Source organism: Lonchura striata, chromosome 1, assembly GCF_046129695.1.
Source record: "Lonchura striata isolate bLonStr1 chromosome 1, bLonStr1.mat, whole genome shotgun sequence".
In the NCBI taxonomy this organism is placed as follows: domain Eukaryota; kingdom Metazoa; phylum Chordata; class Aves; order Passeriformes; family Estrildidae; genus Lonchura; species Lonchura striata.
The window spans coordinates 61644354-61660668 of NC_134603.1; the positions used below are offsets into that span (position 1 = coordinate 61644354).

General features: G+C 39.2%; 2 protein-coding genes across 4 annotated transcripts in view; one reads left to right on the forward strand and one right to left on the reverse strand.

The window, feature by feature from the left end:
- Positions 1-187: 187 nt before the first annotated feature.
- On the forward strand, positions 188-3924 carry ABITRAM (actin binding transcription modulator). 2 transcript variants are annotated; one of them, XM_021528723.2, is made up of 6 exons: positions 188-259; positions 333-384; positions 2519-2648; positions 3327-3403; positions 3475-3544; positions 3613-3924. In XM_021528723.2, the coding sequence occupies exons 1-6, from the start codon at positions 205-207 to the stop codon at positions 3739-3741; spliced, it is 513 nt and encodes a 170-aa protein (XP_021384398.2). In that variant the 5' UTR covers positions 188-204; the 3' UTR covers positions 3742-3924. The 2 variants fall into 2 exon arrangements, with proteins under 2 accessions (XP_021384398.2, XP_077640951.1); XM_077784825.1 differs by having other exon boundaries at positions 3365-3544.
- A 259-nt stretch (positions 3925-4183) lies between these two features.
- CTNNAL1 (catenin alpha like 1) overlaps positions 4184-16315 on the reverse strand; it is a 57329-nt gene continuing 45197 nt past the window's right edge. Inside the window, exons 12-19 of one of the 2 annotated variants that reach the window (XM_021528720.2) lie at positions 11856-11893; positions 8606-8656; positions 8354-8508; positions 7522-7570; positions 6693-6749; positions 6470-6589; positions 5253-5336; positions 4184-5153 (exon numbers count right to left, since the gene is read on the reverse strand). In XM_021528720.2, coding sequence (XP_021384395.1) covers positions 4992-5153; positions 5253-5336; positions 6470-6589; positions 6693-6749; positions 7522-7570; positions 8354-8508; positions 8606-8656; positions 11856-11893 — 716 coding nt within the window. In that variant the 3' untranslated portion in view covers positions 4184-4991. The remainder of the gene's footprint in view (positions 5154-5252; positions 5337-6469; positions 6590-6692; positions 6750-7521; positions 7571-8353; positions 8509-8605; positions 8657-11855; positions 11894-16315) is intronic. The other variant, XM_021528721.2, reaches the window with a different exon arrangement.

A 16315-nucleotide genomic window follows, 5' to 3' on the forward strand; every position in this document is an offset into this window, starting at 1 on the left:
GGGCGGGCCGGGCGCCGTCGGGGCGGGGCGGGGCGGGCGCTGCCGGGGCGGGCCGGGCGCCGCCGGGGCGGGGCGGGCCGGGCGCCGCCGGGGCGGGGCGGGCGCCGCCGGGGCGGGGCCGCCGCTGCCGGGGCGGGGCGGGCGCCGCCGGGGCCGCCCCCGCCGTCATCTTGGCGCGCCGGGGCGGGCGGCGCCGGGCCGGGCATGGCTGCGGGGCCGGGCGGCGCCGAGCGGTACTTCACCCGCTGGTACAAGCCAGGTACCGCCGGGCCGGGCCGGGCCGGGCCGGGGTGGCGGCGGGGCCCTGACTCCTCTCTGTGCCCTTCTTGCAGACGTGAAGGGGCGGCCGTGCGAGGACTTCTGCGTGCTGCAGCACTCCAACAGGCGAGTGGCGGCGGCTGCCGAGTCGGGCTGCGCCCGGAGAGAGCCGCGGTGGCTGCGGCAGCCGGGACACGAGAGGGTTGGCCTGGGACACAGCACCGGGCAAATCGGCCTCCCCGTCCTTTCATTACTGCTCCAGTGAGAAGCAGGAGCCTTGGCCTCTTCCCCCCGCCGGCCCCCACACCCCCCGTACTGCCCAGCAGTGTCCGCGGTGCTGCCCTCGCTCCCTTGCTCCCTCCTGCGAAAGGGCCCCGTACACCATCCCTGGGGGTGTTCATGGAAACACTGGACGTGGTGCTCAGTGCCGTGCTGTACTTGGCACGGTGGTGTTCGGTCGTCGGCTGGACTTTTCTAACCTAATTGATTCTGTGATCATCAGTAGCAGAAGAGAAACGTTCCAAAAGGCCTTTCCCTAATGACATTTTGAAGGAGTCTGTTTAACTTGATTTAGAAATCCTTCAGTTTGAACAAACGTTCATCTTTTTCTAGATAAAACTTAATTGCTTTTTCTTGTGCAGTAACCGACAGTGAAGGCAAGATAGGAAAAGTGTCTTGCTTTTGCTTGGATGTAGCTGGATATCAGTAAATATGAGTAAATCAACCTGTACCTGATGTGGAATCTCCTTCCATACCTTACCTCCCCCTGCTGCAGCCCATTAGGGCATCGGGTGCATTTCTGGAGTGCTCAGTCTCAGAGAGAACAGAACCTAACTACTGTCCATGCAAAAACTAGCAGGGCCAGTGGCTCATGGGTTGAGGAAAGGTGAGGCAGTATTTGTGTTCCCAGTGAGTTGCCGGCTCTAGGAATTTAGAGTAAAAGGAAGGTATGCGTGGCACAGGGCAGAACCATCACCTCACTGCAGCCTTTGGAGTTGGAGCTTCTCTGTGGCTGTTTCCTGCAGTTCTTCCTCAGTTCTTCCAAAAGGGAAATTAGTGTACCTTCAAATAACAGGTGTGACAGTAACAGCAAGGTAGGACATCCTTCCATTTGTACTGAATACTAAATATAAGGTTACTAATCTCGGGTGTCTGGTATAAACAGTAGTTTAAATCCCACTGATTTGTTCAATTGTCTGTGAAGACTGTTCTGCTACTTTGAATTCTGAAATATCAGGACCCTTGGGTTCCACAGCAGCTTAGCCAGTTCTGTAAAGTATTTTACCATTATTATGTGTGGGGCTGTGGCTCTGTTTGCTGTTCCTAGGCAGTGTGAAGTTGTCTCTTGATGTTTTGTTTTACGAGGTCTCAGCTTCATCAGGTGACAGCTCAAAGATAATTTGTCATCTTCCTCTTAGAAGGAGGCTGGGGTGAAGGAAGTAGCTTTGCTGCTAGGACATGCTGGATACGTTCTCCAGGATCCAGCTCCCTCTTGTGGGAGCTCTGCAGCCAGAACTCCCCAGGAGTGTGAGGAGATGGATACAGCATCCACAGGGAGCGATCTGGTTCTGTGCCCTGGTTTTCTCTGCAGTCACTCTTCTTTTGATTCTGGTGCTTCCTGTAGGTTTTATACTCTCAAACAGAAGAGCTTCCACTCTCTTAATTTACTGGCAAGTTCATGCTTGTGCATTAGGCATGGTTCTAGGCCAGGCAGGCCTAGTCTCTTCAGCTGGGCTCATCTCAAACTGTCCCATGTCATGGTAAGAAATAACCTCCTTTAATAAAAAATTAAGTGCAAGCAGCAAGTTAACTAAGGCCCAGGTCATGGAAAGATTACTCAGCTGTTCACCACAAAGGGCTTTTAGCTGTTGAGAAACCCTGTTTTCTGTTACATTTTGTGACAGAAGTACACCATGCTTTTCTTGTCTTATCCCAAGTACCTACTTCAGCTACTGGCTGAAATGAACCAACCATGCTCTCATGGGGTATAACAGATGGCTTACAGCACTGGCTTATTTAAAAGCAGTGGTTTTGTTTCAGTAAGAAGTGTAGGGCTTTTGACAGTCCAGTCCAGTATCTCAAAATGAAACATTTTCCATGGGAGTGGCTTTAGGACAGAATGCCATTTTTGTTCAGTTTGGTAGGGCAGGTGTCAAGTAAGATAGGCAGAGAAGGTTGTGGGACTTGCTTAGAGCACAAAGCTGTGGCTTACAACTACAGTGGAATAATTGTGGTGTTCTGTTGTTTTTTTTTTTTTCAGAATCTGTGTCATCACCTTAGCAGAAGCCCACCCTCTTCTTCAAAGTGGGAAAACAATTAAAAACATTAATTACCAAATCAGTGCAAACTGTAGCAGACTTCAGAATAAGGTCTCTGGAAAGTCAAAAAGGGTATGGCTTTTTGATTTCCTTAGTTTTGATTTTAATCTCTCACACTCCCTGAGATCTTTCTGTCTTTTCTTGGATAGAAACCCAGCAGGTTACTTTTGTATTTCATTTAAAACCAGCCCCTCTGCACTTGAAGAATTTAGACTTCCTCAAGAGGTGCCTGTCTGCCTGTCCCAGCAAGGGTCTTGCAGTGCTCCTACAGCACTGGTGGTTTCCAATGCTGTTCAAACACACTTTTTTGGTAGTGTACAGAGGGACATAAACATCCCTGAAATAATAAAAACTTATTTCCAAGAAGATGTAAAGGATTTGGAGACTAGATATAGATGGGCCAGTTCAGTGTGGTGGGTTTTTGAAGGTACACTTTAAGTAAGCAAACACCAAAATGAAAGGTGCTGTTCCTCTCCTCTCTCCTCTGACTTCAGTCTCATAAGAACACAAGTTTGCTAGTCTGCAAGAAATTAATTAAATCTAAATCTGTAAGCTTGTAACAAGCTTTTATTTGATTTGTGCACATAACTAAGTTGGCATCTTCCCTTCTATAGGGAAGCACAGCTCTGGAACTGGGAATGACCTATAACTATCACACATCCTTTCCTTTCAGACACTGCTGATGGCAATACTTTTACAAGTCCTGTGCAATTAAAACTACAGACATGTTTGTTTATTTTCCAAATGCAGGGAGCTCAGTTTTTAACAGAACTTGCCCCTCTGTGCAGGATATCTTCAACAGATGGAGAGGAATACACAATTTACAGGTAAGGTTTTTCCCATTTTTTCCTTGCCTTGCCATACCACACACATCTACAGAATCTGAACGCTTTTGCAGTTGCATACGAGGGCGGCTGATTGAAGTGAATGAGAACATCCTCAGTAATCCCGCTCTTCTGCAAGAAAAGGTAAGACACTTTCTTGTTCTTTATTTTTCAGCTTTTATTTCACTGCTAACTTCAGTCTTGCTTTTTAGCCATCAACTGAGGGGTACATCGCAGTGGTTCTACCCAAATTTGAAGAAAGCAAAAGTATAACTCAGGGACTTCTAACGCAGAAGGAGTATGAGGAAGTATTGATGCAACGCCGCAGTTCTGCTTCATGAGATCAAATCTGCACTTCCCATCTATGTTTGATACTAAATAAGTGACGTTTATTGTACACTGTGAGTTTTATAGTATGGGAAAGGCCCAGTGCCAGTTTTTAAAAGTGGAACTAAACTCCTTGATTTGTAAAAGAATAAACCAGTTCAAATAGTTTGTATATTAAAATTTCTGTAAAAACTTGATATTTTTTTTTCTCTTTCTCTGAATTCCATATTAATTGAGGTTTTAAAATAAGCTCAGAATGACAAGTTGGAGAGTATTTATGTTCCACAATCAGCTTTGCTTCTGCTTAATGCAAGCATAATACATATAGAAAAAATCATAGCATTTAGCTATCATGTCATTTAGCTAAACTAATACAACATGGAGTTTGACACAGGTGAATGGAAAATAAAAATGCAACAAAAGCCTGTGTACAAAGAGCAGATAAACTTGAAAATATGTATTTCACACTAAGTTGTATTTTCATGGTATCCTGAAGTCAAATAATGCCCTTTGTACAGAATTTTGTAATAATCAGTATCTATTTTCTTCAATTGTAAATGGCATAATGTCAAGTCTGCATAATACTTCAGTGGTTCTACAGACAACTCAAATTCTGCTCAGTAAGTTTTAATAAAAAAGAAAGCAACAACTGCCATCTACAAATAGGGTAAAAGAAAAGGGGTTTGAGTCAAGACTATTAATCACTAAGAAATATACTTTTTATGGAGATAAATCCTGTCAAGATTAAAATTCAGGGGTGCATCTATTGAAAGAGGGCTTTTTTTTCCCTAGGACTACTTCATTGCAGGTATAACTTGTAACTAAGGTAACATTTCAGTGCTTCAGGCCACAGCCTTTCAGACTATATTCCTGATTCTGCTTTATCAAACACATAGACTGAAATAGGCCAGAGATGAGTTTACAGACTTCAACAGTAGTGTAACATACAGCACAGGGGTCTTCATGTAAAATGTCTATTAGCAGCATCTTTGGGTTGACACATCCACTAAGACATTCAGAAGCATGAATTACAAAATTGGTATCAATAGTGAGCATAAGAGAAGCATTCACATTATAAAAATACAGAACATTTAGACTAGGTTGTATTTTAATGGCTAAGTAATGGGACATCTATTAGATGTGACAAAGATCAACAGTTTTATATCAAATAAACCTGGCTTGACTTTCCACAAATGAAAGCAGTATTGAAACTTCAGCAAGTGTTATTTTCAAAAGGGAATTCCTGCATTTCTCAGTGCTATGATTACTTGCTCTCTAAAAATGTCATGTTTGTTACGTGATTTTCCAAAGACTTGATGCCAAAGGTCTCCACTCTTCTTTCTGGAATACGTGCATTTGTACCAGTTCGTATTCTGTCTTCTTTCCATGGTGGAGCAGGCTTAAGACAACCATTTCCCGCTTTATTCTGTGTATGTATAAAAGAAAGATTTCTTAAAAACAACCAACCAACCCAAGCAAACCAACCCCAAAACTTTTAAACAGTGCAGATTAAGATAGTACTCACCTTTCTCAGTAATTTGCAGCAAAGTGGAAGAAGTTGACACAACAGAGTCATCACATTCCTTGTTTTCAGAATGCATGCATCAACCTAAACAAGACAATTAATAGTAGAGTAATACCTCTTACTCAATACTTGTGTTAGGCAGTTTTTGGCATGAGATGATCTGTTTTGAGCTGGGTTAAGTAATACATTTTCTGTTAAAATACCTCCTAATCAAATGGGTTTGCCTACATTTTTTTAAACTTCTCTATATAGTACATGTAAAACAAGAGCATCCCTTCTGTACTGCACAAATTGAGCAGACACATCCCAAGAGAATGAACTACTACTAATATATTAAAAAGTAACAGAAGTCTCTTGGAAAGGAGCTCTTACAAGCTAAGCATGGATCATCACAATTCTTCATGGTTTTCATTTTGTTTTATGTCTTGCCAGCATGATTTAGAGAGTCATGTATCACCTAAGCTTTAGTTCAATGTTACACTTAAAGTTATCTTAAATCTTGACACTCAGCATAGGTCACAAATCTGAGCCCTCAGACATTTACTTGAGAACCTGTTACTGCTACATACCGATACATCCCATTTAATTTAGAGGGTGTAAAACAAACCATACAGTAACCCCAAGGTTTGGTTCTGAGTGGCTTGCATGCTTTAGCCAGTTTCACACCCTGCTGTAAAACTGAAATACCCTTTCCACAGCCAACTAACTGGAAACAAATATCCAGCTGCATGGAAATGGTCTTGCTCACACTGATCACTGCTGGCTCAGGAATACTGATTCTCTCTGATGTTGCAGATCTACTTCTTGTGTTAACAGTGATGAAACTTTCATGATAGGTGTCCATGTAGCTATTTATAGCAAATATGAATATCAGAAAAAAATCTGTGCAGTCCAGGGTAGGTGCTATCTACTGAGAAGCAAATGTGTTCCAGTAGTGGAGTTGGGGGTTTGGAATTTGTTAAATTTATGTTAAGCATCAGTAACAGTAATTTTACAGTGGTGGAAATACATATTACCTTCATTAAAATTTTGATCCCTGAAGTCCATATTGAGGTACATTTAATTACAGTTCCTGTTTATCTGAATGGAATTCTAGTGGATTACAGTACTACTGCAGCCTAGTTCCATATTTTAACTGGAGTATAAATTAGTAAATTACTTTATTTCAAAACAAGTTAGGTGTTACTTTGAGAAATATATATAATTTTTTACCTTACCTTTGTAAATGTAGCACTTTTACCCTGAGCAGAAGCTTTAGCTGTTGCCTGGAGCTGCTTGCACAGAGAGATGAGTTTTTCAGCCTCCAACAGAAGCAAAGGCTTGTCATCATCACGTACCTGGTATGTCATCCAGGAAGACAAAATAACTCTGTGTTAAAGACTCCAAATTAAGGGAGAAGCAACTTCTAAGCAGTATCACTTATGTCATAAGATACATCACCTGATCAGAAAGAGCATGAAGAGCTGAAGCGAGCTTTGTGCCCTCTGTGGCAAAAATCTGAAAGTAGGAGAAAGCATGTAACAGAATGAATCACAACAGAAAGGCTTTTTACCTTCTGGTTTAATCGTGCTTTTAAGTAAAAAGGTAGCAGGAAATACTTGTAATAGTGGTATACGTCTATAATTCACAAGTCAGCAGTTTGCAGAGACTTCTGAAATAACAAGTTACACTACAAACTGCCATCCTCACTGATAAGCAGAGTTTAAAGATTTTCCCTTTACATATAACAGTAATTATTTCTTGCACTGTGGCAGCTCACAAATGTTTTGTGATGACAGCTCCCTATTTGCTTATTGTCCTTTCAAAGGTAACCAGCTGTCACACACAGGTATTCATACTGGAAATAGCATCCCACATGACTTCATTTGGACCCTTCTGTTTGCATTGTGCAAGTTTTTACTTCTTATTTATTTTCCATGAAAATCCTGCTGCTCAGACTAGGATTTAGTATCTGTTAACACTACCAGGGACTGAGCTCAGTACACAACAAATACTACAGATGTATTGAAGTCCACTGTATTTGCCATAATGCCAGTTTGCTATCCCTACTCCTAGCTGGAATCTATCAGTGTAATGATTCTGTCTGAAGCTAATACTGGAACACTGGGAAGTTCACTTTCAGAATATGTACCAGGGTTAGGCTGCTCAAAATCTACAGCTGCCAGTCAATTCATGGTGCACTGTACTTATGTGTAAGAAATCAGACACTGAAGTTCCTGTTTGGCTTCACTCAGAGAGTCTATGTCCTATTTTGTTAAAAATACATTACCTCTGCCTGATGAAATAAATCTTGAGTAGTTTTCAGAAGTCCTTCTCCTCTGTGGAAAATAACAAGAGCAGAAGATATGCCATTTATAGACTGCAGATTATTTTTCTTGCTACTTTACAAAAATTATAGTGTCACCACTGAACATTTTACAGTTCACACCAGTGAACTATAAATATCAGTCTTTCAGAAGATACTGGGCACAACGGTAACTATCTACAGGAACTGCATTTAAAATATTACACAAACACCTCAGTAGCTACAGCACTGTTGGGGAATTAACAATGGCTCAGTTTTCATAAGCTGAACAAGACTAGAAATCCACATCTCTGGCATACTGAGTATTACTGGAGTAGTAGGTAACAAAAAAAATCTCAACTCTGGTTAAAAACCTCAAGTAAACCTAAATTTTTCAAGTAAGAAAGCTGACATTGCACAGATAAATTTCAGATAAACGCTTTTCAGTACAAGGATCAGTAATTCTCATCTACAGTCATGTCTCATCTACAGGTATATACACTTGTGCTTTAATTCCCTTAATTTTTAAAGTATTTAAAAGCATACTTAAAATGTTTTCCATACCAAAGAGACATTTAAATAGATGCCCTCTAATGAAACGGGTGTTTAGCCCTTTAAAAATAAAGGGGGGTTTAAAATTAGGGTTTTTTTAAACAGCTTAGAAATTCACAAAGATGTGTAAAGCTTACAGACAGAATCAAGTTCCTTTCTAAATGGGTCCTAATTATTATGCTCTGAAAATGAAAATTTTTTCTTTCCTATGAACACTGTTAATGCTCTTTTCCCCACCAAAATTTTCCACATGCAGTGTAATTACCTGGTAAATAAATACATGGAGTAGGCCATGCTTGACATGCCTTGCCCATGTTGCACAATCTCATTCTCCTGATCCTCCCATTTCTCTGTCTCACAATCCACATCAGATGTTAGCAGATGCAATTCTAATCCAAGTTTTGCAATTTTTGCCTGTTCCTGTAAATGGTAACCATATTTATGGCACTTAAAACACATTCTTCAGATGAGATAAAAATATGAAAGGAGTTTTTTTACTAAAATGATGGCATCTTACCTCAGTATCTAGTTTGACTGGCTTTAATGCTTTCAGATTTGCATTATGCTTCTGTTTCAAACAAAAAATAATATTTTTAAATAAAAGGAATTGGTAATCATTTTACTAGCAAGTCTTAAAGAGGTAGCTCTATATTCAGAGAAAGACTTTGCAGGAGAGTTCCAGAGGTTCAAACAAACTTCTCAGCAGAAACTGAGAACCTGTTCTGATCTGTCTGTCCTGAAATGGCAGGTGCAGATGCCCTGAAATTCCAAGGAAAAGACTTCTTTTCCACAGTTCTCAGGCTCCACTTCCTAATACAGTACAGTCTCTTCCCTTTACCCTGTAAATCCTCAATAATACTCAGGACTAAACAGTCTTAAGCAAGTACTCCTGCACTGATTTTTCTATCATAGAGGGTACTGATATAACAAGGATGCTGATCTGGCTAACAGCACACTGATGTAGGCTACAACCCATATGAATGAAGGTGTGAGGAGGCAGCCCATTATTGTGTCACTCTGGAGAAGCAGCTGTAAGCAAGTACTGACACTCATCATTTCATGGGTTTCCTTTTTTTTTTTTTTGAGTCATGAACTATCCAAAATATGTCTGGCTGCAAGCCAAATATTTGCTTATAGTAAGCAATAATTAATGGCATTGATGTGAGTAGACTACCTGGTAAGGCAGTGCTTGCCAAATGCATTACACACTTAGGCAGTAATTCATAATTTGTTTCATAATTATTTGCTGTTCTTGGCTTTAATTTCATTTGCTGGTGCTGTCACTGTGCAAAGCCAGCAAGACCACCAGATGTGGGAGGCACAGTCCACATTCAGAAACCACTGGACTGCAGAGGAGTAAAGTTGGTGTCATAATTTGGAGAGGTGTGAGGCAGAGGAGGAAGCTGGATAATCCCAGTGTCCAGCTGAGGGCCTTGTCTAAGATTCTGAAAAACTCTGAAAAAAACTTGCTGCTATTCATTAGTGGGAGGAGTACTTGGGCAAATTAGGTTCAGTAATGCATGCAGGAAAAAAAAATCCACACAAACACAAGAAACAACACTGTTCATTGTGAACAGCATCAGAAATGAGATTCTGGTCCCATTTCCATTTCTCACTTCAAGAATCTGAGCAAAAGTACTCATACTGAAGTTCCTAATGCAATTTAGTGCTCAGTTTAACTTTGTGCCACTTCCCTTTTCCTATCCAAAAATGTTTAAATATTCTGACTCTTATGAATGTCTATCCAGATGAGACACCAAAATTCTGCCTACGTATTAGAAATGCTGATCTCGTATTGAAACATTTAGCACAAAGGACTGAACTCCTAATTGTGATCTGACTATACTGCATATTAGAAATGCAATTTAAGAAATGGTGTTTTCAAAGCAGTGTCTTAAAAGAAGAAAGGAAGACAAAATCAAACTACATTTGTTTGTAAACACAAACTTTGGTCCAGAAGGTATGGCAAATATTTAAGCTGCAGAGTGAAGGGTATTCAAGAAAACCAGCACTGGTTACAACAAGTAACTTTTCCCATTCACAATTAACTAAAGAAACCTCAGAATGTTTTTGCAGTTTTCCCCACTCTAGCGTTCCCCTTGCACTGTTTGAATAGTACAATTGTTCAAAGTCAGATCAGTAAATATGTTATTCTGCTTTTAAAATATGATTCAACATTTTAACTATACAGAAAAAATATGCATTAAGGACACACATGAATCATCACTGCTGCTCTGGTCCTCATCTACAGCATGGTTTAGGGTGCCACTTATTACCAGCAAACAGCACAGTGGCAATTAAACAGATGTAACAAAATATGTGATCTAATTAGATTGGCAGGAACAGTGTGGCCTCTGTGCAGGGACAGCGTGGGTGTCAGCTAGGCACAGCAGATCTGTGATGGCAGTAGGGGGAGGAGAGGCTCTGCTGAAAGGAACAGCACTGCCAAGACAGTCAGTCCCAAAGCTCAGAGCATCAGCCAGGCAAAGAAATTACTCTATGAAGAAACTCTGGTGTTCTGTGGATGCAATCTACATTTCCTGTCTACTTTCAAACTGTGCATTTGTAACTGGTAAGTATCTTGCAAAACTCAAAAAGAAGGCAGCAACCTTTCAAATAATAACAAAGCAGAACTGTTTAAATGCTGACCACAAAAATTTTATTGAATTATTTAAAAAAAAACATATGAATCCATAACTGGGACTCTGACTTCAAACATTTAATCTCTAAATTATGACATCCAGAAGCTATGTGTCTTAGTCAAAGGGGTCAGGGAAAGGAACCCTAAATAAAGTTTCAATATTTAGTTCCATAACTGTGATATTCACCCATGCTCATGCAGCCTAACATATTCTATTTAAATCTGCATATTGGCTTTATAAAGCTTTTTTATAAATATTTGATTTATAAAGCTTTCTCTTTTCATTAAGGTCAGATGTTGTAATGTGTTTGAAGCTGTAGAATTGGACAACAGAAGACATGGAGACAGAGGACCATTTTAAACCCAAATTCCCCTACAGATTAAGGAAAGAAAGCAAGGAGAGAAAGAAACAAGCTAGAGATTACTGTACCTTTTGAGACCATTCTTTCCCTTTTTACTACCCAGGGAAAGATTCAGTTCACAGCCAAGTGAATCAAATGACTGATTACATGACACCAATAAGATTTAGGAGGCTTTCTAACAAACAGATGCTCTCAGAAACAGTGTAATATAAATTATAATCAGCTAAAGATATTAAATACCTCACACCTAAAAACTGGGTATTTGGTGTAACTTTTTTCTCTACATTAAACACACTTAGGATCAAAGAAAGAAACAAGAACCCATTATTTAAAGAGGCTACAACAGGCTCAAACATGAATCCTTGTTCCAAATAGGTTAACTGAGGTTACAATGTTGTCTTTGTAGTATGATTTATTTTTTCTTTTAATTTTCAGTCTATTGCAGCATATTCCTACAGTTAATAGCAACAATGCACTTTTTAAGTATATAGCATGAAAGTAGAGTATGTGGTAAAAAATTAATGAACAGGAATTAAAGTTTATGTACAATCAAAGTGATTAAAGCATATAACACAACTAGTTACATTTGTCTTCAGTTTGCTTATTCACTTAATAAATTGACAAATGTTGATATTTTACTGTCAGCCATCCAGTCAGGATGCATGTTACCAAGATATTGTTATGTCCCTATCAGGTTGTGACAGGGAAAGAAGTCAGAGAACAGCAGATGCCAAGTAAACACAACAAACCCAAAAGCAACTTACCCCTGGTCTGGGCAGTGATAGGTAGACACGCTTCTCTCCTATGAAGAACACACAGGTTTATACCAAAATTTTTATACAGATTTTAATCAGTGGGGTCAGAAGCCTTACTTCATCCTTCCTTAAAATGCAGTACTATAAAAGCAAATTACTTACCTGTAATTCCTCCTCTCTGAATACTGCAGAAGATCCTCTGTCTCATGCTTTCAGAGACAGGCCAAGAGCTCTGTACTGCTAAGATTTTAGCAACTGGCAATTAAGAAAGCTTCTCTGAACATTTCCCCCAGTAATATTTCTAGCCCCCTGCATGTATTTCACAAGGAAGTAAAGCAACTCTCTCCAATGACTCACCAGCTACACACACTCATTTTATCACAAAATACAGAACATAAAACTGTAGCTGCATGCATGGCTTTTCTTGCCATGAGTTAAATGGTCTGAAATTCGGAGTAGACAGTGCCACTAGTGAGAAATACCTAGGCAGGTTTTCCTAAGTAATGCAAATAAAACTCTCATGTTGTACTGTACTATACGTATCCCATGTGTGTTGTATTTTATGAAGAGGGTTGTTCTACAGCATTTTACACACTTACTGAATTGTTTCTTGTGTATCCAGGAGCCTACAATATTCCAAGTCTGAGCAAAAAAAATTAAGAAATAAAAAATCCTTTTTGGTTGTTACCTAAAAGTTGATAAGAAGAGTTTATTTTCAAGAGGAAACACTGCCTGGGCTAACAGCCTAAGATTAGAGTTTCAATTACCAGAAGAACTTAATAGTCTACGAAGACTTGCATTATTAGAATAGATTCATGAGAGGAAAGTCTGCTAAACCAAATTAAAATAAGTAAAAACCTTAAGAGCTAGTAAGAAATTTTTGGTATTACCAAAAACCCCAGAAACAAGGAAAAAAACCCAACTAAAACCCAAGGGCTACTACAATGGATGTCAGTACAGGTTTACATAGAGACCACACATCCCAGCAAAGGACAACCAAAAGACGCCTCTACAATTGCTAATTCCTCTTCTTGTATCAGCTCCTAGAGAAATTCCATTCTGAGTCCTCAGAAGACAGTTCTTTTGTGCATTCAGGATTTTTTGAATGCATGCCCTTTTTCTCCTGACACAACAGGAAGATCATAATCTCTGTATCTAGGCAACTGACTCCTACAGTTTTAGGATGCCAACAAGTGTCCTTCAAGCCTCTTGAAAAATACGAAAAAAGGAACCTTCTTTTCTAAGATCACTTTCTCCTTCCCCTATGCAGTTTTGCAAAAGATGAATGAGTTAACAGGGCACAAGCTGCATAATTGTTTTTTTTTTCCAGAATACAGTGTTATTCAGATATTAATTGCCCAAACATGTATCCAAGCAAGATTTCTCCCTAAAGACCAATACAAATTATGAGAAGTCATTTACAACATCCTATACATCAAAACATCAGCTAAAGGGCATGTAAGACATACCAAGAACAAAAGTGAACTTGCAATTTTAAATGCTGCAGCATAAAAGATCTCCTTGGAGCTATGTAAAAACGTGTTGTGTCTTGTTAAAAAGTTCAAACACAGAAAGCTTTGCCATAACAAATGGAATAAGAATGCTCACTGCAATGACACAGTACTTGCACACACAAGGCAAGCATTCAGAATTGCAGAAACCAAATGGAAAGTGATAGCAAACAGAAGTAAGAAAATAAAAATTGCTTTTGCTCTTCTAGTAATTCCCATTATTTGGCTTAGCAAGGTTTCTTTGCTCACTATATTCAAAAAGAAGAAAGATCTAACTATTTATTTCTTGGAACATTCAAAAAAAACCCCCTAAAGATCACAAAATATGCACACAAAAAACATACTTCACCTGACCCATAGATACCAGACCTTTCAAAGGAGTAGATCAACTCAGGTCAGAGATAATCGTAATTAATCAGAAAACACTTAATTGCATCAGTGTAATTACAGGACTTTTGATTCCTTTAACAGAATATGCATTTATAATTTTAGGTATTTAATTTCCTTAGTTTGTGTGTCAGATCTTTGCTATTACATCAAGAGGCTTGATATCAAGACCACATGATGGTCTTCATTTTATTTTACTCTGCCTTGGTTTTTCCTAATGTGTTTTCTGAAACATGTTTTTCCTTTTTTAATTTTTTCACTTAGAATTAATTTTCATTATTTCATTCTATGTCTTCCAATTTTCTGCTTTCTACTAGTTCCAATCCTGATTTTCCCTCCATAATACTTCTATAAACTTTTAACTCCCACTTTTGATGCCACTTATTCTCTGAGAGTATGGCAGCATGCCTGCTTCAGTCTTCTTCCTAGAATTTGAGCTTCCTAATTCTGATCTGTATCACCTATACACCACCTACAGCCATTCAGAAATCTCATGGTCATTCAACTCCTCTCAAATCAAGTGGGCAAAACAAAAGAGGAGGGCAGAGAAGTATGTTATCTTCAGAAATCATTTTCTCACTTCTTACCCCAGTTACAAGGCAGCAAATAAGAAGATTATTTATTTACATTCTTCTCCACCATGTTCAAACCAACACTTTAGACAAAAGAGATTGATGAAAGGTCAGGTGGTTCATCTCAAAGTGCAAGAGCCTCAGAGTTAAGCATCAAATGGAAATGAACCAAGCAATGCCTCTGTGGGAAGAATCAGACTTCCCATGGCTGGCAGGAAGAACTCTCTTGAGGAGCCTGTCACCCTCCTCATCCCAAGCCTGGACACACCAACATTGTGGAGAAGGGGCCACCTCACCACTGGATTAAGAAGTGTTTTAGGATTGAGCAAAATAAGGACAACTGTACCTTGCTGTACAGTTCTGCACAGCACAGGAATATTTCCAAAATACAAATAAGGGTTACTGGGCTGTGGTGTGCTCACCAACCTCCCCCAGCCTGTCATGCCTGTGAATCCTGCTACCATAGAGAAGCCCTTTTCAATTTGGGCATGTTCTGGTATAATTTCACTAAAATTGATTAAAATATTTCTTCACTTTCAAACTGAATCCAGCTCCTCCCATGTGTCTTGGAATCTCAGCATGAGAAATACCTCATTTTAGGTTATGAAAAAAAACCACTGGATAAGGTGCTATGCAACTGCTCATGAAAATAAAGAAATGAGTATAAACAATGTGAATCTAGTGTAATCAGAAAAATGCTTCTTTTATTTGATGTGTCATGTGTCCAGCACATTTAGTCACCATTCAATTTTTGCATCTTAACCTGTATTCTGAACTCTCTAACAAAGCCAAACATTTAAACTGGTAGTACAAAAATACAAGTTTTTAAACTGAGAAGAAAAAAAAAATATACCTCTTACTGTAATTCTATCTCTTCTTACATACAGTCACAATTTTACTATGAATAAAGCACTTGATACATTTTATTCTGTAAAATAAAGTCACTTTTACCAACCTCAACATTAAGACAGTGTCATGAATTACAAGAAGAATAAAGCCTTATCAAATATTATGAAACTCCATAGTGTTTGGAGGCAAAAGGTTTGTGAATGCCATTCCTTTAATCTTTTAGCAAGTAAATATGTTCATTTCATTTATTCACTGGGTCACCAGTTGTGTTTTCTTGGAGAAGAAAGATGTTGGAAGTGGCAAAGTAACTTCAGAGTATTTTCTGGTAGAAAAAAGGTCAGGGTATTTGGGTGATATTTTTTCTCCTCCCTTTTTTTTTTTTTAATGACAAGAGTCACTCTGAAGTACAACAAGAGAAAATAAATAAACAAAACCAGATTAGCCCACAATAGAGAGGAAAACTTTGTAGAAAACTTTGTAGAAGGCCCACCAATTATCTCCTTAGACAATTATGTCTAAAGACATAATTGGTGGGTACTGTGAAACAATCTAGATTCAAAGGACAGTCTCTAACTAGGCTGGGCCATGTGACAAGGAAAATGGAGATTTCTTAATAGTGTTTTGGCAATGCAAGATCTAACGCACCCAAGGCCACAGAGAGAACACAGGCAATGCTCAGTATCTTACCAGTGGTGGTATCAGAGTGCTTTATGCTTAAAGAGAGACTGAGGAAATGAGAGACACTAACAAGAACACTCGTGTGGTTATGCCAAACAAGAGAAATCTTCACTGCATCACTTACGATGGCCTCTAACCTGCTCAGCAACACCTATCCATTCTCCTTTCCCTCCTTCAAGCAAGGACATTGAATTGCCCTTGTGAAATGATGCTTTAAAGAAAGTGGAAAATACCACTTATGGAAAATGTGTTATCTGACATCAGCAGCTCCAAGAGAAAGTTATTAACTACAGAGGAGGCTGGGCATCTGACATCAAGAACAATTTGTTTGGAGAGCCAAGGATATGCTTTGCTGTGGTTGCATGATTCTCATCCTATTATTTTTAAAAACAGTAATATCTATATATGTATATGTATGCACACACACAGAGATAGATATAAATATAAAAAAAGGTTATCATTCAACCTTGCT